We start from the raw sequence: 22,752 nt of genomic DNA on the forward strand, positions 1-22,752 counted from the left end.
TAATTATCCATTAACTGAGGAGAAGATTATTTGGCCATCCCCCAGGACTTGCTGTATTGTCCAGAGGTAGAATAAGGTCATTTAACAACCACAGGATTTGTTTGGTTTGGACAGTAACTGTGTCCTCAATCCTAGAATCTATTTGGTGCAACTATAGATCTTTGCATATGAGACCCCAGGGATGTAGATAATGACCAAACTAAAAAAACTGGGATATTTGTGCAAAATTGTTTGCAATTTTTCCAGAACCGCAGTCACCTCTTATTGGCGTTTACCCACAATACCACACTGCCCCCCCTCTGAGAGAACCTCTAGAGGGGATCATTAAAACAGAGACCACTGAGCTCCCCAGTCGTCACCACACCGCTCTCATTTAAGAAGTGAGGGAAATCGACTGTTTGGAGCTGCGTTGCCACACTGAGACACAGGCAGATTGAAGGAAGTCACTGCTGATCACTGCGGTGACTGTTCAATGCAGGCCTGATAGCCCATCTGTAAATCCCACCCTGTGGAGTTTCCGCTTCTCCTGCCAACCTAGCCCACCTAGGAGAGCAAGCAGCTAAATCAGCTCAAAGCCACTGCCGCGACTGGTAATTGTGCAGATTCGCTTACATCCAGTTAGATCCCATTAAGGTCACCTAGCAACCTTCCTGAAAAAGGATGGTACCTACTGATATCTACACAGGTGTCCAGTTCCCTCAGGCCATATCTCTGCCTCAACGCTGGCTGTTCCTGAGCTGGTCCATGTGCCCATCGCCTGGCTGCATTAGTCCCTCTATGGGGGCTCACAGCCTATTGACCGAAAACATCTTAATATCCTCTCAGTCAGCCTCTGCTGTAGGAGCTATTACAAACCAAATGCCCCACAGTAAACATGCTACTTACTGCTATTGAGCTCCACCATTGAAATGGCAGTGTAGTTCCTGTGTTTAACTTGCATTAAACAGGTGTTTTTCTCTCCTGATCTGTTTGTTCTGTTCCTCTAGAACTGAAACATGAGATCCTGGTCTGGAGGCAGACAGCTCAGCGCATTAACCCCGCCAGCCGAGAGGAGACGGCTGTGAAATGCCTCCTGATGCAAAAAGTCCTCAACCTGGAAAGTCTGCTCCGCAAGTTGATGAAAACCTTCCAAAGGTTAAAAGTCAAACAAAGAAAACAGAAACAACTATATGTTATTGCTAAAAACACTATTATCACCTCTCACGCAAACACATTCTCCGTACTGTTTTTCATTTTTATAGAGGAATCCACATTGTTATTGGTGCATACTGTGTGTGTTCATCATAATCATATTATGACCTTTTATGAGACATCTAATGTACTCCCTGTATGTGTGCTCATTAACTCACATGTTGCTGAGATTATTTTAGATCGTTTAATTGTTCAAAACATTCTTTCTTTTTTTGTTGAAAACAATTGAGGCAAAAAACACAAGGAAGTCCGAGAATAGTTTCCTTTATTTGTCTCCTTGTTGCATCAGCATAGCAATTATAGCACAAGCCCAAAAATACAATATAATAACAGTGTAAATTCCAGACTAAATTAATATACATAAAATTCAACAAATAAAAAACAGCATACACACTGTATATACAATGCAAAGCACCTTATCATTAACCATGCTTTTACTAATATTTTAAACCTTTTAAGAGAGTGATTGGTCTATAATCTACTGTATAATTAAATGTTTTTTCTGCTTATAGACATTGAGAGAAATGAAATTAATATGAGATTAAAATGTTGCTGTGTCTGACAGACAAATTTCCCAAGAGGATAAAAACTGGGAGCAAAACATTCAGGAACTGCAAAAGAAGGTAGGCTTTCATCTCAGACATATTCCTCACCCTCTATGACTGCGGTGCATTGATGTTATCTCAATAATGAAGTTGGCCTAGTCTTTGAAACTTCTCTTAAAACAAATACTGTCAGATGTGCGATAAAATCTGCCTTTTTCCCATTCAGAAAGAATATATTTTTCTCCTCCACAGCACAGAATAACTGACAAGGTTCTCTTGGTAAAGTGTGTATCCGTCCTTGGCGTGGTGATCTTCATGTTCTTTCTCAACTCCTTTGTTCCCAGCATTCATCTTGATCTCGGTAAGCGCTGCACTGTCTCATTATTGTACTGTTTTTTACAAGCCCCACGGGGCGGTTATAGGTTCTGTCATGTAATTATGAAAAACTGCTTCCTCTGTCCTTGCATTTGAAATGAGCCCAAATAACGGGCTGGCTAGCAAATGCAACCAACAAATTACATGGATACTGAGCTGCATTTAGACCCATCACATTACATCTATACATGCACTCCAGTTTCGAACATATGTGGATGAATATTGTTCTGTAGGAACTTTGATACAGTATTTGACCTAAAAACTTATTTTGAAGTCTATTTTTGGAGAGTTTCTCGGCAAAGATTGGCAGCAATAATACTGAGATACAGACAAATATCACAGAATCCATTATCAGAAATAGATTACTCAGAGCTGTGACCAGTAAGAGTCAAATAAAATCTCCAACCATAAAAACAATCTAAAGGCTGTACAAAACTATGATACAGTGAATTCATAAGGCTATAAAGAGTCAGTGCCAGCTCCTAACAAAGCCCTTAACACTGGCAGCCAGATGAGACTGTCAAATTCACACACCAATGATTTACATTATCTTAAAGCTCCTATAATCACATTTTAAATAATAAGAATGGAACAAAAGTATAATATACTTGTACAACTTGTATAATATAAAAGATGGCGCTTGTAGTGACAAAAAATTATTACCCAAATCTGCAGTTCCCGGCGGCTCTGCATAGCTTCATAGTGTCTTTCAGCTCATTGTTTTGGGTTTCAGGTGCCTAACTTTACTATTTCAGTTCAATCTCACAGCTCTCATCTGGGTCGTTTTTTGCTGCAGCAGGCAGCATTTTTCAGCAAAAAAGTTTTAAGAATCCACTCTACACTACCTGCATAGTAGATATTTCCCTTAGGAGTTGTTGGAGCTAACAGTAGAGTGAATATTGGACTTACAATCACCAGGTGGACACAAACACGACTCCAAATGAATGCTAATGTTAGTCCATATCTGCTGGATGTGCAAAAAAGTAACTGTATGCTAACAAGTTCTCCATATCAACTTAAAAGATGAGTATATGACAGTGTTGTGTTTACAGTTTCTTTCTGCTGCAACCAGGTTACCAAAAAATCTGTTATTGCAGGTTTTAGTCGTACATATCACAGAATATTCCATATATAGGGAGCAGCACATAACTCTGTGCAGGCCTACTGTAAATAAAGAGAAGTTCTTGGATCAAAGGTCACAACTATCCCACTATAACTGTTTTTCATGAATGTATTTTTAAGTAACCTAAACATGGCTTTATATGATTGGAGGTCACTAATCAGCTGATGTAAGCATGACTTCTGTGCTCTGCCTGAACAAAAGTAAGCCTCTAAATCTATGTTGCTTGCATATATTGGTCATGTTAGCAAATCTGGACATGTTGTTTAGGGTGAGGGTTATATCTTGTCTGTGTGTTGCTTCTGACTGTGATGTCTCTGATGTGTGCTCGAAAGATGACCTTAACAGCATCTCATTAATGCTGACGCTATCCCTAACTGAAGATGGCTGTCTTCATACACACCCTGTCATCTCTCCCCTCGCTGCAGAGGCCACTCAGTCACCAAACATGCTCAGTTAATTACAGGCGCTACTCAGGTTAGCTCTCTGTGACATTTATTAAATGGGAATGACCCCACAGCAGCGCGTTTTCTGTCCCCGCGGAGGGATAGGCACCTGTCCAAACACTGTTCTCACTAATGCATGCAGGTCACAGTCAAGGCTGACTACTGCAACGAGCCCAGTCCGTTCATTCACACCTGTTTTAAGAATTGAGCCTCATTAAAATTTCATTAACTTCACACGGTAAGATTTAATTTCAGTCTCATTATTGTCTGATCTATTGTGGCTTTAGTTATGTGAGTTACAACTGTGGTTAGGATGAAAATTTATTGATCCCTATGCAGAGATCAGGAATGTATGTGAAAGTCATAGTTAAATGTAAAAATAAATACATTACAAGTTCAGAGATGCTACTAACAGTTCCTCATTTTTTCACTGATTGATCTTTGAATACAAGCTGATTAATGTTACAATTCAGACTTTGGTTACATTTCAACACCTGAACAACTTTCAAAATTTTGGCAAAACTGAGATGCTATTTTCTAACCATATGCTTATGAGAGTACAAGATACTTGCTGAAGCACAAATCTCTTTATCTTTTGAACTGGGCCTTGTGTTAATTTTGTTGTGTGTGCTTTAAAGACATCAGGGATCAGACATCTTTCACAGCACATTTCCTGCCTAAGACACTGTTGTCTTGAGAATGATAGATGAGTCTATCATAAACTGCTCAGATCCGCCTTCTTTTTAGAAGAAGTCTTTTTAATCGGAGAGCTCTTTAGGTTTGTTGTCTGCTGCTTGCTTTTTAAAATTGTTTTATTTGTTTTATGTTGCTTGAATTAATCATAGAACTCTATGTGTTGTTACAATGAGTGTCAGGGAAGTTTAATATAACGGTTTTTATTAACACATTTTTGACAAAAGTAGTAGTAGTACATAGACTTTGAATGCAAATGAGTAAATACTGAAAATATGGCTGAAAAATCTAATCTTTGCTAGATGACACGTGCATCAGAATGAATGACATGAAATTTGAATTTATTTGCATTACATTTACATTTCTTTGCATTATCACACTGAAGCACAAAATCTATTAGAAAATACCAGCCAAGAGTTGGCCTTAGATGTATGAACAAACATCATCTAACAAGAGAAATGTCACATTTTTCCTTTAATGAAGACCAGCTGTCCGTAGGGAGACTGTAGTTGCAGTAGTGTTTTCTAATCCTGCTGACCTGCTCTTTCTCTCTTTGTGCTAAACTCTTCAGTGCAACCTAATTTCACCCCACAGCTCCTTCTGAGAACTGTGAAAAATTATGTAAATGAATAGTAATTCTGCCTCCTTAGTTAGATCCACCACTAACAAGCAGAACTTTAGCTTTAGGTATGTTAATATAGAAATTCACTTTTTATTTACTACTTTTTGAAGTCATTTGTGTCAAGATTTCATCTTTGCATTCATATGATGGACCTCCAGTCAGTGATGTACTGTATATAAAGAGGATCTATACTAATCTCTTTGTTTCCTATGTACAGTTGAAGATAGCTAGACGTTATATGGTAATGATATAGTTTTCAGACAATTTTAAAGCTGCACTAACCAATATTTATATATGAACATTTCAAAAAATAACAACATGCAATGCTGCTCATATTGATGAACCTGCAGTTCCCCTCAGCTCAGCAGCACTTTTTAGGGTCTTTCAGCTCATTATTTTGAGTTTTTTTTATTTTTCTTTTACAGTCACAGAGTGTTTTTGGAATTCGGTGGCTCAAAACACGACTTTAAATAAATGCAAATGTTGCTTTGTCTCTGCTATAACTGTGAATTGGAAACTGTTGTAGTGAACATGTTAGCAGACAGTTTAATCGTGTCCCCAAAATCGGCCAAAAAATGTATTGATGCAAGTTTAAAGAGAGCTTTCTTGAAACTTTTTCTCAAAACATTTTCTCATTGAAAACTATACAGTATGAACACAGTATTCATCTGAGGTTGAGGAGCTTAATCAGACAGCGTGCTTCGATGGCAACTGTTTGTTAACAACATCAAGCTAGCTACAGCATTAACAAAAGAAAATGATGATATGAAATTGAGTTGAATAACCTTTATAAATAGATTTCCAGGAATCTGCCCTAGAATTTTGCCTGTGTACAGTATCTTCACCTCGAGAGAAAAGTCAGTATTGGAGAACCAAATTGCCTGTTAAAAACACAAATATCCAGCTCTAGCTCCCTTGCTGAACTCTGGCCGAGACTAACAGGAGAAACGCAGCAGGTTGTTAACATGTAAACATGCTGTGAAACTGCAAAAATGTTGATTCTCCTTTTCAGTCTTTTCCTCTCAGCCTCTCTGACTCCCATCTTCCTCTGTCACTCTCATTTTTGTGTCCTTCCATTGCTTCCTTCTTCACTAATTCCCATCACTTGTGAAATTATTTCCCCAAAGGCCTCGGCCAAAGCAATTACTGGTGCTCACCTTTTTAATCAAATTTTCTCCAAGTGGATGCACACTCTTCCCTCTTTCAAAAACACTCTCTAATTGTAAATATCAGCAGGCTGGTGCCAGGTTTTGTCCTCTGGACTACAATGTGTTGAAATGACATTTTTGTGATAGTGAATGCTTCATTGAGTCCACAAAGACAGACCAAATACTTTATTCATCGTTTCTAACAAGTACCACTTCATGGTATGATGGCATGCGCTGAACTCATGCATTTTCATTTTCACATATACATTTGTTTTATATATTTTGTTTTATATATTTATGTGGGTCAGCAAAGAAAACAAAAAGTGGAAATGCACATGTAAAGAATGTAGATGTAAAGAGTGGTGAGCATCTGTAACTAACATTTACTAATGGTTGCTGTTCTTTTTGAGAGATGTGATTAAAGACAGATTAAGTGAACAGATAGCAGATGGAACTCCATTTCAGTGACTTAATTAACGCATTTTAAATTATTTAAAGTCTCCTAACTATCCACATGTGTTGTGTGTGATATTTCCTCAGTATATTTTGCTCTCATGAGGCCATAAAAGAGTCTTTACATATGTGAGTGTGTTTTCTGGTTATAAAGAGAGATGTCAGGTGGTATTTCTTCTTCTCTCGCTCAGGTTGGATTGCTATTCTGGGTGCACTGTGGCTTTTGGTTCTGGCTGACATCCAGGATTTCGAGATCATCTTGCACCGGGTGGAGTGGGCCACGTTACTCTTTTTTGCTGCCCTTTTCGTTTTGATGGAGGTATTTAACATACAGCCTGTATTTTCTTGCATTTGATAGAAAGCCTGTTTATATTTTTTCAAGAGATTTCAAGAGATTTTGGACTCCACTCAAAATAGTGCCAAACTACAACTTCTAATTGTCGCACAAGAAAATTATAACAAATAAAATGTGAGCCAATCGTGGGATGAATGTAGGGTTTAGCTGGGCTCACCTCTGACAAACATCTTTATAAGATACTACAGGAAAACAGGATCTGTGCTCAGATCTATTGACTGTACGCTGGGGAGTGACAGAAATTCAGTCAGTCAGTGAGCTTACAATCTGAAAAGTAATTATCTCTTTCTTTACTCGTGAGCCTCCCAGTGAAAGGATGAGAAGAAAGCATAATGTCAGCACAATGACTGCTTTGTTGTGTCTCTCCTCTGAGTCTCTGGTACAGATGTGGGCCCTGGCAAACTATTTGTTGAAAGAATTAAACATTGTATAGCGGTGACTGTCACATCATTTTTTTTGTTTTCAGTGTCAATAGTTATAAGAAGAATAGATGCGTTCTCGTCTATTAAATGGCCGCTAAATAAAAAACAAATTGCCTTTCTTGTCTTGGTTTAATCCCACCTATAACTAATTCTCTTTTTTTTTCAAATTAATCTTCTCCTCTTCATTTTTCAGGCTTTGGCCCAGCTGCAGCTTATCGACTATATTGGAGAACAGACAGCACTGCTTATAAAAGTGAGTTTTTACTTTGATTCTCAACCTCAACAATCATCTTTCAGGGCTCCACGTGACTGGTATAATTGATAATTGGGCACAGGTGACACGATATTGCATTTCATGCATATAGATCCTTCATCTTGCACTGCTCTGAATTCAATTATTTTGTTTACATCTGATTTCTGTCGGTGGTTGAAGGGTTCTTAGGTAATTTTCATCCATATTCTGGCGAGTGTGCATAATGCAAGCGAGGTGTCTCTCAGTTGAGAATTGCAGTAGTAAATAGGTACGTCAGCTTGTGTTTAGACCAGGGGCCTCTATAACTCTAATAATCACACATGACAGGTGGTGTGCTGTTCATGGTGTCTGACCTGCTCTGTGTCCCTGAACAATGGACAACATGCTGGGTAGAATTGCATGGCCTTTCTCTCTTGATACAACGTGAGGACAGGTGATAGGAAGAGATATTGCCTCCTTTAACCCGGCTGTGCACACCTAAGAGAAGACTATCAAGAGGGTTCAAACAACACCACGCTTGTCACATGTGGAGAGTAGACCGCGCTGCGTGCGTGCGTGTGTGTGTGCGGCAAAGCTCAGAGATAACACTCAAAGACACCACCGCCACGTGTGGTCGTGTCACACTTTCAAACAGCTTCATCCTCTCCCAACCCTCTGCTCCCTGACAAGAGGTTCAGTGTCAAAGAATGAACATAATTGGTTTGATTTAAATCAGTGACAGGCTGTGGGGGGGGGCGTGTGCATCTGAGTGGCAATGAAAGTAGTAGTTATCTGTCGCTGTCATTATCTCCCCTCTCAGGCAGTGCCAGAAGACCAGCGCTTGGCAATAGCCATTATCTTGGTGATGTGGGTCTCCGCTCTGGCTTCTTCTCTTATTGACAACATTCCCTTCACCGCCACCATGGTAAGCCTGATGTTTTAATCTCACACTGCAGAATATATGTGTGAAATTACAAACACAAAGAAATACCGTTCAAACGCATCATATTCAGACTAGTCTTGCTTCACCATCATGTATTACTTAATTTTGCTTTAGACAAACTACAGAACTGACTTGTGTCATTGTAATCAATACAACCAGCATGGAGTGTTTTGAGGGAAAGTATATAGAATATGTGACCAACCATCCTGGAAAAAATATTGTAGGTGCAGAGGATCACTTTCTATGTGTGGAATAGTATTTTTATACTTCTGTTGGGGTGACCTTCACTTATATGTGCAACTTCTGAGTAAATCTACTCGTAGGAATTATTTTAGCACGAGGCCCTCGTGTGTTGCAGTAGCCAACCAGAGATTAGAATGATGTTTTTATCATTTCAGTGTAGGACCACTGACTCGACAAGTGATTGTACGATTAGTTTTACATAAGCATGGAAAACAATGTTCATCCTCATTCATTTTCCTTGAAGTTAGGTTTTGATTGAAGAATATACTGCTACCTACACAATGATCTGACCATCAGCTGTTACTAAGATATACTGTAGGAGGATACAGAAAGATTCTCTCAGACACTCATGAATAATACAACTACTTTAGTTGTGGGGATGGAAATATATTGTACAATTAATTCTGTTACAAATATCAGACCAACTGTCTCCTCGCCACTTTTGTTGTCAGCTGTCTGTTTTACCGAAGATTAATAGATTGTATAGATATCAGTTTTCAGAGGGGCGCCAGTGTGCCCAATTAAAATGACAGTGAGAAAAGAAAAAGATGTTATCCCACTGACAGAATGAGATGTTGCTTGCAAGAATTAAAGTACCAGATTTTCGACTAGTCCGCCCCGACCCCTACCAGTGTATCCAGGGGTTTTGAAGATGTCCTTCTCTCTGATTGTTTTTCCATATTTTCAGGCTCATGCAAGAGTTGCTTTACCTAAAAGGTAGACTTCAAACTGCATCCATTTTCAATTCAGCGCATAGCTGATAAGAAAACGTGTTCTGATTGTCACAATAGGCTGAATCTGAGAGAAGATTTATTTTCCCCATTCAGACCAGGGAAATGAATTGCCTCAATTTAGCAGCTCTATTAAGCGTCATTTTTAATCCTCAAGCACAAACTAGGCCTGTTCTATGGCAGCCAACCACATAAAAAACATGATGTCATTAGGATACAGTATTTGTTTTTCCCCCCCATTTAAATACTCAGTGAGGCTTTGCTTTCCCAGCCAGGGGCAGACATTTTGATTGATATAAAACGATGTACAGTGTATGCATGCTCTGTTAGTATGGTTTGTGAAAGTGAGATGCACAGCAGTACTCAGTCATGCAGCAGCTGGTTACACCAGCAGGAACCAATGGAAATATTCTCCACTAGGCTGCACATGAAAGCTTTAATGTTTCATTTGTAGACTCTGAAATTGCAGGAAAAAAGACTTGAGAATATTCCAACAATCTTGAGAAAATTATAAAACGGTTGGGACATGGTTGAGTACACACTGTTCTGCCATCATACTGGGATCCCACTAGACTACTAGATGACTAGAAATGTCTTACATTCAAGTATTGAAATTATTTTGGAAGAACATTGCGTATTAAAATGATTTTCTGTGAGGAAGGTTACCACACTAAAATTGTGTATTTTTCCAGTGATACTGAATCTATCTCTGCACCCACAGATTCCAGTTCTCATCAACCTGAGTCAGGATGCAGATGTGAACCTGCCAGTAAAACCTCTCATCTTTGCCTTGGCCATGGGTGCCTGTCTTGGGGGTAAGCCTCTCATTTGATCCTCTTCGTGTAATAAAATGTATAAAGTATAAAAATAGAGACTGTTTTTGGGATAAACACACAACAAACTTTCCAGAGTTCATTACAGACACCAGGGACTTTATAGTTTATCCCTGTTTGAAAGGTGTGGATCTTTATAGATGGCCTCTGCCAGAAGGAGACATCATGTGCTTCAGCTGACAGCCACACTTTGTACAGCTGTGTCACTCCTCGGGGAGGTCAGGCTGTGCTTTTTGTGAAAGCAGCCCAAGGCCCAAGCTTGCCTTATTCAGGCTCTACCACACCCCAGCGGCCGGCCCCTCAGCAGAGTGTGGCTCTGTTTGGGTGAGAAGGACACAAAGAGAGATAGAGAGAGAGAGAGCTGTCATAGTGTTTCAGTTTAATCAACTGCACTGTGACAGGTCCTTATCGATCGGCAGTATGATGTTGCCACTGCCCAGCTCCATCCCCACACTGACACCTTTTGAGATGTGAGCAGTATCGAACGGCAGGATGGATACGCACCATGACTGTCAAAATGTTGCCAACAGTAGATTAAAAATAGTAAAACTTAATATTAGATTGAGTTGAAAATACTGAGAGAATGCTGAAAGATGATGAAGATTATTAATATATTACTATGTCAGATAATAAATGTTAAATATTTTAATTTAATTCCCCTTTGTGATCATGCTCTTGCTGAATTATGAATTATTGGCCTGAATATCTAGTTGAAAAGAATTAGTTAGATTTCATTTAACAGTTTTCTATAATGTTTTCCCATGTTTTAAGGAAATGGCACACTGATAGGAGCATCAGCCAACGTTGTGTGCGCAGGAATTGCTGAGCAACACGGCTACGGTTTCTCCTTCATGGAGTTCTTCAGGTAAGCTCTTTCTCCCTTAACAGCACTAAACATATCAAGCAGTCCACACTTCAAAAAAGGTCATTTGAACCATGTTTTAAAAACTTGCTTCCAAAATGTCTTTATTTTTATTTTGTCTCGTGGGGGAATGTCAGACATTGCTGTGAATCCTGTTCCATAGGCTATCCTGCCTGAAGGGGTACTTACATGTTAATCTGTCATATGTTACCATAGAAGATGCCAAAAATGAGTATTGAGTTGCCTGAGAACATTTAGAGAAAAGCAGAATGTGTTAAAATTCAGATCCTGAATTGCAAATGCCTGAGTTTCCCTGGAGTACTGTTCATCGAAATGTGTATCATGTGGCAGAGGCTGCTCTCCTCTGTCTGACTGTTGCTGGAATTGTGGGTATCTGTTTAAACAGTTTAAAAAAAAAAAGTTTTCCAGCTGACCTTGCTTGGGATATATACAGCACATGTACCTGCTGTATATATCCCTGTATATACAGTCAAACTGTATGTGTGACTGATTAAATTGATACTGAATGTTGGGTAATGATCATGCAGAGCTTGATTTGAGAACTCTCTGGTGGTTTAAAAAAGAATAAAACAAATGAATGGTGAAAAATGGCATTATATCTTAAACAGGATGGTAACTAGACTATCTGCAAAGTTACCACCTGCTCACTAATAATTTTCATTCTGATGACGTTTCGGAGAAGTCTAAGTGGTCAGTGATGTTGAAAGAAGTCTGATTAGGCATAATATGCAATCACTTGAAAATAGCATGTCATTTGATTTATAGGACTGAGTGTGCTGTATGTACTGCACGGAGGAACAGATGAAAAGAGATTGCGTGAAGCCATTCCCTGAGGGATTTTGTTCGATAACACATTTGAATTGGTGACTTGAATGTCTGCAGGTGGAATTTACACATTGAAATGCTGATTTCCTCACACCAGTGCCACCCCACACTCTAAAGATTGAGTGACACTTGTGCCTGTGTGTAGATTATTGTCACCAAATGTACATCAAAGAATCAGGTGGGGAAAGCCATGGTCACCAGTAAAGAGCTTTCCATTGGACCGAGTGACAGGGATTGATCTCTGTGGATGTTTCTATGGAGAATCCTTTTCACCTGCCACTGACATGGGTGACCTATCATTTGTCTGCAATTCTGTTTTCCTTTGCACATTTATGTTTTCTTTTTTTTTGGGAGCTTAGCTTTTTTAGCCACGCTAGCAGCATGGGTTATGTGGTTGACATTTGTGACTCTGAGTGAAATGTCAACTATTGTAAAGAGAGGTAAAAACAAACAGCCTCACAAATGCCAAATGACAAAATTTGCTGGTTCTAGCTTCTCAGATGTTAAGGTGTGTTGCTTTTCTCTGATTTGTAAATGAAATATTTTTGGATCTTTGTGCAACAAACATGTTAAAGATCTTACCTTGGGCTCTGGGACATTGACAATTTTTCACCGTTGTCTGATATTTTTAAAGACTAATCTAATCATCGAAAAAACAAGAGATAAATAAGAGAAAATAAGAGATTGATTTGTCAATAAATGAATATAATTGTTAGTTGCAGCCCTAATTATAGTAGTATTACCTCCTAGTTTCAGTTAATTATGTGAATTTACCAGTGAAAAATTGTATAATTATGGTCTCTGAGGATATGACCATCCATCAGTTAAACAACAGAAAATAAAAGAGTATTTCCTGTCCTCTGTTTTGCATGCAACATCAATGTATGACTTTAGTATTTCAGATTTCATTGACAGTGATAGGAACAGTTGCACCCTGTCAGCTTTACTTCCCTCACACTGTAGCTGTGTTTACAGTTACTGGATAGTAGCATTGCTCTCGGCTGAAGCGTTGCCTGTAATTGGCTGTCTATGGCAAAGGGTCACAGCTGTTCACAGACAGGTAAGGGGGAAAGAGGTCTGTCTGTGACTCCAGGCAGCTGGGACTTGCTAGTGCTGTATCAGGTGGTTAAATTCCAGGTCCAGATGAGCCCACAGGGACATGAATGCCCTTATGATAGACCATCACAAAGGAAAATGAGTGGCGCTGAATAACTCAGCGGTTAGTTGGTGTGGTCCCTGTTGCTTCCTTCATGCCTCTAAGCCTTGACCATCTTCCTCTCTGCAAACCATTAACCTGTGGAGCATGGCAGAAGCACCTACTCACACAGTGCAACTCGACAGGGTCAGAACCACTGCTAGTGGGCTTATGTTCAGTGTGAGAAATAGTCGCTGTTACAGTTTAGTACCTTGATACCTGAAGGTATTCAGCTGCATTTTCACAGTGATGTTTAGTCAGTGGTTGAATACACAGATGCTTCAGTGAACGCACCAATACAACAATGTAAAAATACTACATTACAAGTTAAAATTCTGCATTCATAGTCCTTAAAATGAAAGTACAGAAGGAATTTCCTAAAAAGTAAAAGTCGTCAGTATGCAAAGAAATGGCCCCTACTATTACGACATTATTAGCAGCAGCATACAGTACAGTACAGTAGTTACCGTAGTGATTCCTAATTAAGGGGTCGGGCCCCCTCCAAACAATCACGATATAAATCTGAGGAGTTGTGAGCTGGATAATGGGTCAGGAAAGAAGAAAGTTCTGTAACATACTCTTTGGTAAAACAGCAAAAAATCCATAGACATCTGAAATGTTACTAGACAGAACTTCTTTGTAAGGGATCACAACTTGTTTAATATTTAACAATGCATTGTGTTTTAGAAGATTATCTTATGAAAAGTTACTAAAAACTACAGGAGTCAAATGAATATAGTGGGGTAGAAATTACAATATTTTCCTCTGAAAGGTATTGGTATTGAAGTATAAAGTAGATTAAAATAGAACTAATCAAGTGAAGGACAAGTACTAAATTGTCCTGAAGTCCAGTACTTGAGTCAACGTACTTACTTTCGACCACTGATGTTTGATTGTGTAATTACAGTCTCTTCTGCCCTTTAAACCAAGTTGTCTTCCAGCAGGTTAATGACAATGTCAGGATATCCGCCCTCAGCATTGAAGGACACATAGAGCAATAAAGAGAGGATTCTGATCAAAAACTGAATAACCACAATCAACCACATGTTGGTTTTTGATTCTTACTTTGCTAGAGATCCTGCTCTGCCAGTGACTGTGTGTTGACTAGTTAGTTTGTTTACAGCTGCTGTAAACATACTGGCTCCAAATCCAATGACATTAAACAATGTGAGCTGTTTCAAAGAGACAGAGATAGAGAACCATTATTCAGTTTCAATTTCTCCACACATTGTGCTGCCTTCTTTTGTCGCACCGTGTGACAGAATTAATATTCCCATTTATACATGTCTGCATCTGTAAAGAGGAGCTGTGTGGGAACAATGGTCCCCTGCACCAGAAACTGCAGGTATATTACCTTTATTTGCAAGAAACCTAACACGCACAGTAATCAGGGACAAAAAGCTTATGATAGAAAAAAAAATATTTCTACAGCCAAAACACTGCACGTAGGTGCATTTTGCAAGACATATTGCTTATAGAATAGCACAGGTCAAGCCTTGTCATAGAAAGCACTGTTCTCTGTCGAGCATACAACCTCCACAGCCAGAGGAACGCACCCCTCGGGTTTATCTAAAGAGAGTCTTTGAGATTGCATCAGGACTTTCAAAGAGCTCCTATCATATGCAATTAAATCAATGTGTGAGCTCACGAGGTACGATTGGAACTTTTAGACAAGGTGAACCTTGTTCCTCTCATTGCTGTATTGTGGCAACTTCTTCATCTGCCCTCTGTCCATTCATGCTGTGCCCGTGACGGGGAAATGGATATTGCTCAGCAGAAAGGTATTCACTCATGTAGAGGTGACCTCGTGTCTGACTATGATCACAGTTTAGCCACAGTAAGGCTATTTAAAGGTCCTGAAACCATATTTGCCATTTTTATATGTTTCATTTATATCTTACATATAAAGTATAACTTAAATGCCATTATGTGTGAAACTGGCTCCTCCGACAACAGATCAATATACCACTAAGCTGTTGTGATCCTCCATCTATGCTGCTGAATGTTGCATTACTATCCAGCTCTGGAGTGTTTTTTAAGCATTGATTCTTTAGCCTGAGGGTGAGTGGAGTGGTTTAGTGGTCTGAAGTTTTCTGCTCAGTAGCACCACTTAGCTAAAAGGTCTAATAATCAGCACCTGTGGGTTCAGTGCTATCATGAAGAAAACAACAGTGTTGAGCTGTTTATTGTTTTTGTTGAGCATTTGTTGGAGATTTCCCTTCATTCCTCAGCCTTGATTAAACCATTGATATGTAATAAAAATGATAATCACGCTGACCTTCTAACTCCATTTAACTGGCCACTCAAAAAGTTTGACTCTGTTACAATTTAAATGCAGCACCATGCTGTATTGTAGTCATTATTAATGAGCTTAAGTGCTTGACTAGCCTCATTAATCCATAGTTCAAATACTAATTTGACATTTCCACATGCATATTAAATGGAAAGTGCCTAATTTTATTCATCTGAATGAAGAAAGAGTTGTAGCAATAAAGAGTAATACATTGGCACACAATTATCAGACATGCACACACACACATACACCATTTACTTTTTAATTTAAGGACCGCTGGACTTGACTGCTTTTCCCAGCTTCTTCAGTGCAGAAGATTCAATACATAGTAGGGCGTTCTGAAATGTCATCTTAAAATGGGGCCTCTGATTTAGAGGACTTCATATAAGAGAGAGTGGACAGATACAACAGGCCAACAGCTAACTCTTCAAAACTCTTAATAGAAAGAACTTAAAATGGACACAAATAGCTTTTCAAATGATTATTGTCCTTTTGATATCGATCATTTTCTGTCTTCTGGAGGATTTTCTCAGTCAAAAAATGTTATGCATATCCTTTGTGTGTATGTGTGGCAAAACAGTTACAAAACTTTGTTATTTGATGTTGTTTTCAGTTTCTGCTATTGATATTTGATTACACAATTCTTATCCGGCTTATTTATGATGCAGCATAACCGGATAAAAATGATTATTAGTTTATTAGAGCACTGCACTGAGTGCTGGAACTGTGTTAGACTCTTTTCAGTGACAGATTAAATCATTCAAACAGATAACTTTTCCTAGCTGTCAAAATATATTATATAAGAAACTCATATAAAATAGTCTTAAGTAGATAGACGGGGTATCTTTAATTATAGTTCAAAATGTTAATCCATTTAATGTCTGTAACTCTTGACATCCTTGATCAGATTAGTTTGGTACACACAGTCTGTGGGGGTGCTCTGTAAATTGGCCAATTGTACAAACATGTTTTCACTTGTCTTGATATTCTTTACAGACCAATCATGGAGCTCATAAGCACCATGAAATACAAAACTTTTTAAGGTGGAACCAGCAGCAGCAAATTGAATGATAGTGGTTTAACACTGCAAACATGGTGAACAGTCATCCAATTGTTGGAAAACTTGGTACAAGTATGTCTGGACAACCCAAATGGCGAAAACTATTATGCTCAAATTCTGTGGCTGCTACTGACTGTCAAGAAGGCATAGAGCTGGAAACATTTTTAGTATGAAGTCGTTTAATTAGTGACTAGTAGACTACTGGATTCTGGTCTACATCTCTAGCAGTCACTGTCACTGCATTTCATTTTTTATACGTCTCAGTCATTTTCATCCTATCATTTTATATTTATCATTTATGGCTGTAACTCAATTGTCACATTTACCAGTCTTACAATGGCACCCAGACTTCTTTTTTTATATCAAACTTATTTTACGTTCCCAATTCAACTTCATTTCACATCATTTAACAGATTTCTATAAAAGAAAAGTTCGAATGTCATGACTATATGCTCAGCTTTTCCCCTACCATCATCCTGCCTGTTTATTTATGTTATTTACCTAATTTATGTGCACTCGTTTAATTTCAGCTCAGTGTGAGAGTCTCTACTGTGTTTTGCTGTCATCTATGGTTGTGCTAGTTTCCTTCCTCTCCTCTGCTCTCTGTGTGCTACAGTCCGATACCTGTGGTTTGCCTGGACATGCGTCACTCAGAAAACAGTCAGCCAATCAGAAGAGAGGGGCATTGAGCAGACACAAAACAGCCCCTTTCAGGCTGAGTGAGACAGAGGGGCTGCATCCATGACTTGTAAAGAAAGTCATGGGCAATAAATCACTGCCCATCAAATGCAGAATTCTTTCCCTGTGTGTGTGCTAGATATTTCGATGAAACACACATCAGCCTGATGAATGTGTCCCACTGAAAAATAAGAGTAAGTCTGCTGGTAAAATCATATTTAGGCTAAATGAAATGTGAAGTTATGTTTCTGTTTGTTTCTGGCCAAACAAACAGTCTCACTCTATTGTAATCATACTTCATTATAACAATAATAAATAATTACAAATCACTCACTTTTATCATCGCATCATTAATCTCAATAGGGAGATTAGCAGTGCTAATAAACACAGATGTGAGCCATCAGCAGCATGGGGTATAGCAGCAGTGGGTTCACGGTTATTTTCTGGTTTATTTGATCATGACTTATTCATTGAATCTGTCATTGACTTGGCTGCACACTTTGTGCTGCACCATCACACTAGTAAGCAACATCTGCTCTAAATGATATTTTAAGATTTTTCAGAAGGGGTGCTATAGCTTTAATGACTTCTTTGTTGCTCTGACAGAAATCAATCAGCAGAACACTAAATACACACATCATTTCTCTTCTCTTTTTATCTTCCAACACTGATCTGTGACTGGGGGCAAACATATCTCTGGCCCTCAGAGCAGCCATGTGTCCATATAGGACATGGTAGACATCCAAATGACAAACCATCTGCAGCTCTGGGGTCATCTAAGGACGCATTTTAAACTGATGATGCTAATTAGGGAATAAAAAACTGGGAAAGCAGTCTGTAGTCTATTTAATACAGTTTTCCGTGGCAATTATTATGGCAGTGATCATCACTGTTGCATCATAAAGCAAACTACATTTCAGTCATCACAATGAGAATGGAGCTTGCCTTTACAAATGCCAGTCGTTATCATAATTTTCTAAGGCCTCAAAGCAAACTTTGGCCTGTCACAGGTGCCCAACTTTGGGCTAGTCACTTTGCGTGCATTGCAGGGCTTTTCAGATTCTTTCGAGAAGCGTGATGTGATTTCATTTGGCAAATAATATGCAAGCTCGTTGTAACATCTTACTGGGCATGTCTCGGAGCAGCAGGAAGACAAACCTTCACCTGCAGGCCGAGATGTCCTTGAGCAAGACTCTAAATTCACACCAGCTCAATCAGGGCTTCTCCTGCAGCTCTGACCTCCTGTGCAGTGAGCTGAGTGGAAAGACAATTACCCCATGGGCCTAAATAATGTTTCACATGTCAGAGTAAGAATCTGTGTAAAACGATAAAATGAGTTCAATAAAGAGAGGCAGACAACAGCCATGTGGCAGTAAAAGAATAAAAGGAACGAACTCATTGAATTGAATTTTTGAATAAGCTTATAAAACATTTGAAACTATGCAACAGGTCTTCTTAAGGTGTAGCACATATAGAGACCTGTTCACTAAAATTAGCAGTTATTTCCTGCTTAAAAAGACAAAAGACAGGTCAGCTGCATGCTATTTGATTCAGCACTGAGTGCTGTTCCACTTGTTTAAGCTGTAGTCTGCTTAACAGAGTGTCCAATAAAGGAAATGAGAGAGCAACAATAAATCTATCTTTATACTTTAAGCTATGTCCCTATCAAAAACATACCACTCACTGTTAATATTCATAGTGTCAGAATTGTATCCAGCTCATTTCTTGGTGCCCTGAAGGAAATAAGATAACAAATCTTCATACTGACTGTCTCAGTTAAATCTCAGTTACAGGAAATAGTCGTCTCCCTGGGATCTGCTCAAACTCACAGTCTTTATTTGCATTGATTGCTTTTTCTGTGACCTTTTGGCATCCCAGATTAACATTAAACTGGACTCTTATTAGGAGGGACACAAAAAAGTTGTAGATGGAAGCTGTAATATCAAGTGACATTGTACAAAACCAACAACCTTATCAAACATTTATTCATGAACAAGCTGCTTCAGGCAGACAGATATGGCCAAATGGGTCTGCAAATGCATATTTTTGGATTGTGGAGAGGTTTGACAAATGTTCATAAGAGGTGTACTATACACTGAGGTATGAGATTTGAAACATGCCTGAGTTACAGTATCCTTTACAGTAAACACTCCTAACTCTCACTCTTATAAGTTATGTTATTGCTGTGTATGTGCTGAACGTGCAAAAGCCTGCATTGCATTACCACGCAACAATGACTACAATAAAAGCTACAACCAATGGCTGATGTAAAGGTAAAAAACACCATTAAAAAAATCTAAAACACTTGGAAAATGGTCAGTAAAGATGACAATAATAAGAATAATAAACTTTATTTATATGGCACCTTTCAAAATAGTTACAAAGGGCTTTACAATAAAAACAAAACACATTTAAAACATAAAGAGATTTAAATTAACTAAAAGCCATAAAAACTTAACAAAGGGAGTAAAATGCAAAATTAGAAATGATAAACATTAAATTAAAAAACAAATTAAGTCAAGTACAATAAGCAGGCAGCTCAGGTAAAATCAGGAAATGCTTTCTGATAAAAGTACATTTTTAAGAGGAGGCTTGAATAAAGACACTGACTCAGACAGCCTTATTTCCTCAGGCAGGTTGTCTAGGAAACAGTCTAAAATGGGCAAAAACTAGTATGGCTCTAATAAATCAGCTTTGGAGCTGCTTCTTGCTCCTGAAACAAAAAGCTCCAACACTATTATCTTTGAGAGTTTGTTTCATTTTCAGAAAGGTACTTGTCAAAAGCTTTTATTATCAGGGGAGATTACTACAGTAAAGATGCAATTTTTACAGTAATTACACTGGTACCACTTATTCCTAATGAATGCTGTACAATTACACAGATAAAGGACTGCCTACATGTCACTCAGGGAAAAGCTACTTACTCATAGGAGTGCACAGGAAGTGTGGACTATCAGTCACATCATTAAAAACATCTATAGTCCACAGTATAGTGCTAACAAGACATTCTAGCTATCCTGTGAGGATGTAATGCTCATCATACACCAGAAAAACAATTGTTAGATTAAGGAAAAATGCACTGTATAGAGGCCAATTCATGCATTGCTCTGTGTCAGAAGCTCTTTGTTTGAAGTTGTACTTGGCCTCAGATATGTTGTCAGGCTCAGCTGTGCTGAGGCTCAGCTCGAAATGTCACGTTTATGCTCACAATTTGCTGGTGAACGTGCTCATATTTATGAAATTAAACAGAACATTTCTCGGTAAGGATCAAACGTTGATTCATGACATTTTTCTGCTGTTCTCTTTTTTCTTACAGGTTAGGATTCCCTATGATGATAATGACGTGCATGATAGGCATGTGCTACCTGCTGGCTACCCACATCGGACTTGGATGGAACATGTAATCCACAACCACTGTACAGAGCCAAAGACTGTGTGTGTGTGTGTGTGTGTGTGTGTGTGTGTGTGTATGTGTGCATGTGACCACTCCTTCAAGCATTTAGAGTTTCAGCTCACTGTAATGTGATATGTAACCTGATTGTCTGATCAGATTACAGGCACTACATAAAGCACAACAGCCATATTTTTCAAAGTATGGATAAGTGTCTTTGTCTAAAGTGCAGACCAGCAGGGACCAGAATTACAGGCTTGTTGACCAAAGCTTTGAATCGAACATCTAATGATATGATGCATGTGAATAAAGTTCTTGGTCCCCTGTAACCCTTTTTGAATTTTACCAACATTTTCAAAACTTGAACATTATGTCCTTAGCAAAGAGCTCAATCCAAGGGAAGGAAATGTGTCTTTACTGGAAAAAATGGCCCCAATCCATAATGCTGAACATGGTGCTACTGCCTCAATGGGTATAACTGGTGTAAGTGTTTCCATCCATCACCTCTGATGTCAGACTGTTCATTCTTTTGGAAATCCATGTGGTCTGTTTACAAAAAGCAAAAACTAATTTCTCTAGACAGGTATTACACTGATTTGCTTTTGGAGACATTCAGAACACTGATCATTATTTGTTTTAGGCAAACATTTCACCCATGGTTTACCAAACTTATGTTTATATTTTAAAGGAACCACAAGACCCAGTGAAAGGGATTTTATAATGTCTAATATTTTTGTCTGATGCCCAAATATCAATGCCTGGAATCTGAAAAAAAACTAAAGGAGCATCAATTAAATTGGAAAATAACAGAATGATTAAGTAAAACAGGTGTAGACTGTTAACCAAGCAATGTATACTATCTATTGTACTGTGTACACAGAGATCTCATGTAACCTCATGATTTAGTTCAGTTAACCATATTTAATGTAGAAAAGGTTTAATCATGTAAATGATCTTACATGGAATGGACGACATCCTCTTAACTTGTCCAGTTGAAACTATTATCTGTATTTATTGTACAGCCTGACAACCTGCAGGACATCTAAAGTATGTTCAAAGGTTGAAACTTTCAGAACGTTAAGACAGAGATCAACATGAACAATAAAGTTTGTGATGTTTCTGGATTTTTTGTGTCTGTTTGCTTTTGTCGTTCTTTATTAAAAAGGGGCTCCACCGATTTTATGCAAGCAAGTTCAGTTTATACATCATGAGTACTACTTGTTAAAAAAAACAAAAACAAAAAAACCCCCAAAACTGATGTGTAATGTTTTTAAACATCACTCCCAGGGGAGTGTGGCAGCTCGAGGTATGAAACCTCCCAGGTTGTTACAGTCATTGGGAATCTGTTTGTGTTGTCCACTTTGCTGCCGTTACGGAGCTGAGCTCTGGATCACAGCATTAATTAACACCTAATTAATTAAATTCCTCCCTCAGAGAACTTGACAACAATATACATCATTAATGTACTTAATGTGTTGCAGCAGTTAAAAGTAATTTATGTTTGGAGGCTTTAACCCTAATTTCTCTCTACTTCTGCACTAAAGAAAGCTCTCCCTCAAATACCATACATTCAAAAACAAAGAAATTTCTATATAAGTTCAAAACATTTCATATTTTGGCCAAATACTGAACTGTGAGGTCTTGAATCAATTTAATTTAAATTTAGTGGCACAACATAAAAACATTCCGTTTTGACGGAAATTACGCTAAATGGATGATCCAACCCTAACATATTGTTTGCAAAGAGCCACAAAGTCTATCAGTCTACACAACAATAGCCAAGATAGCATCAGTAATTGTGGAAACTCAGAATTCATCTCTATAACCCCCAGTTGACAGAGCGATGGTGACAGTGTTAGTGAAAAGAGAGAGAACAATTCTTTCTAGTTAAAGGATGAGTCTGGTCACATTCTGTATTCTTCTCATTATCAACAAATCCCACTAAAAGACCAAAACCAACAAGGAATTGATCCTTCAGTATTAACAAGAATTGTTTGTGTATCCAAGCCTGATATATCATATTCCTGTGTATTATAAAGCTCTGTTGTTGTCCAAACACTTTTGTAAAACACAAA

The 22,752-nt window shown here is 38.4% G+C and overlaps 1 protein-coding gene across 1 annotated transcript in view; it reads left to right on the plus strand.

Annotated features, from left to right (window-relative positions):
- oca2 (oculocutaneous albinism II) overlaps positions 1-21,004 on the plus strand; it is a 43,203-nt gene extending 22,199 nt beyond the window's left edge. The window contains 9 exon segments of the mRNA XM_067597744.1: positions 987-1,134; positions 1,757-1,814; positions 1,989-2,097; positions 6,785-6,912; positions 7,564-7,623; positions 8,423-8,527; positions 10,241-10,334; positions 11,124-11,217; positions 20,603-21,004. Coding sequence (XP_067453845.1) covers positions 987-1,134; positions 1,757-1,814; positions 1,989-2,097; positions 6,785-6,912; positions 7,564-7,623; positions 8,423-8,527; positions 10,241-10,334; positions 11,124-11,217; positions 20,603-20,690 — 884 coding nt within the window. The 3' untranslated portion in view covers positions 20,691-21,004.
- Positions 21,005-22,752: the final 1,748 nt, after the last annotated feature.

This window comes from Thunnus thynnus, chromosome 8 (assembly GCF_963924715.1).
Source record: "Thunnus thynnus chromosome 8, fThuThy2.1, whole genome shotgun sequence".
NCBI classification, from domain to species: Eukaryota; Metazoa; Chordata; class Actinopteri; order Scombriformes; family Scombridae; genus Thunnus; species Thunnus thynnus.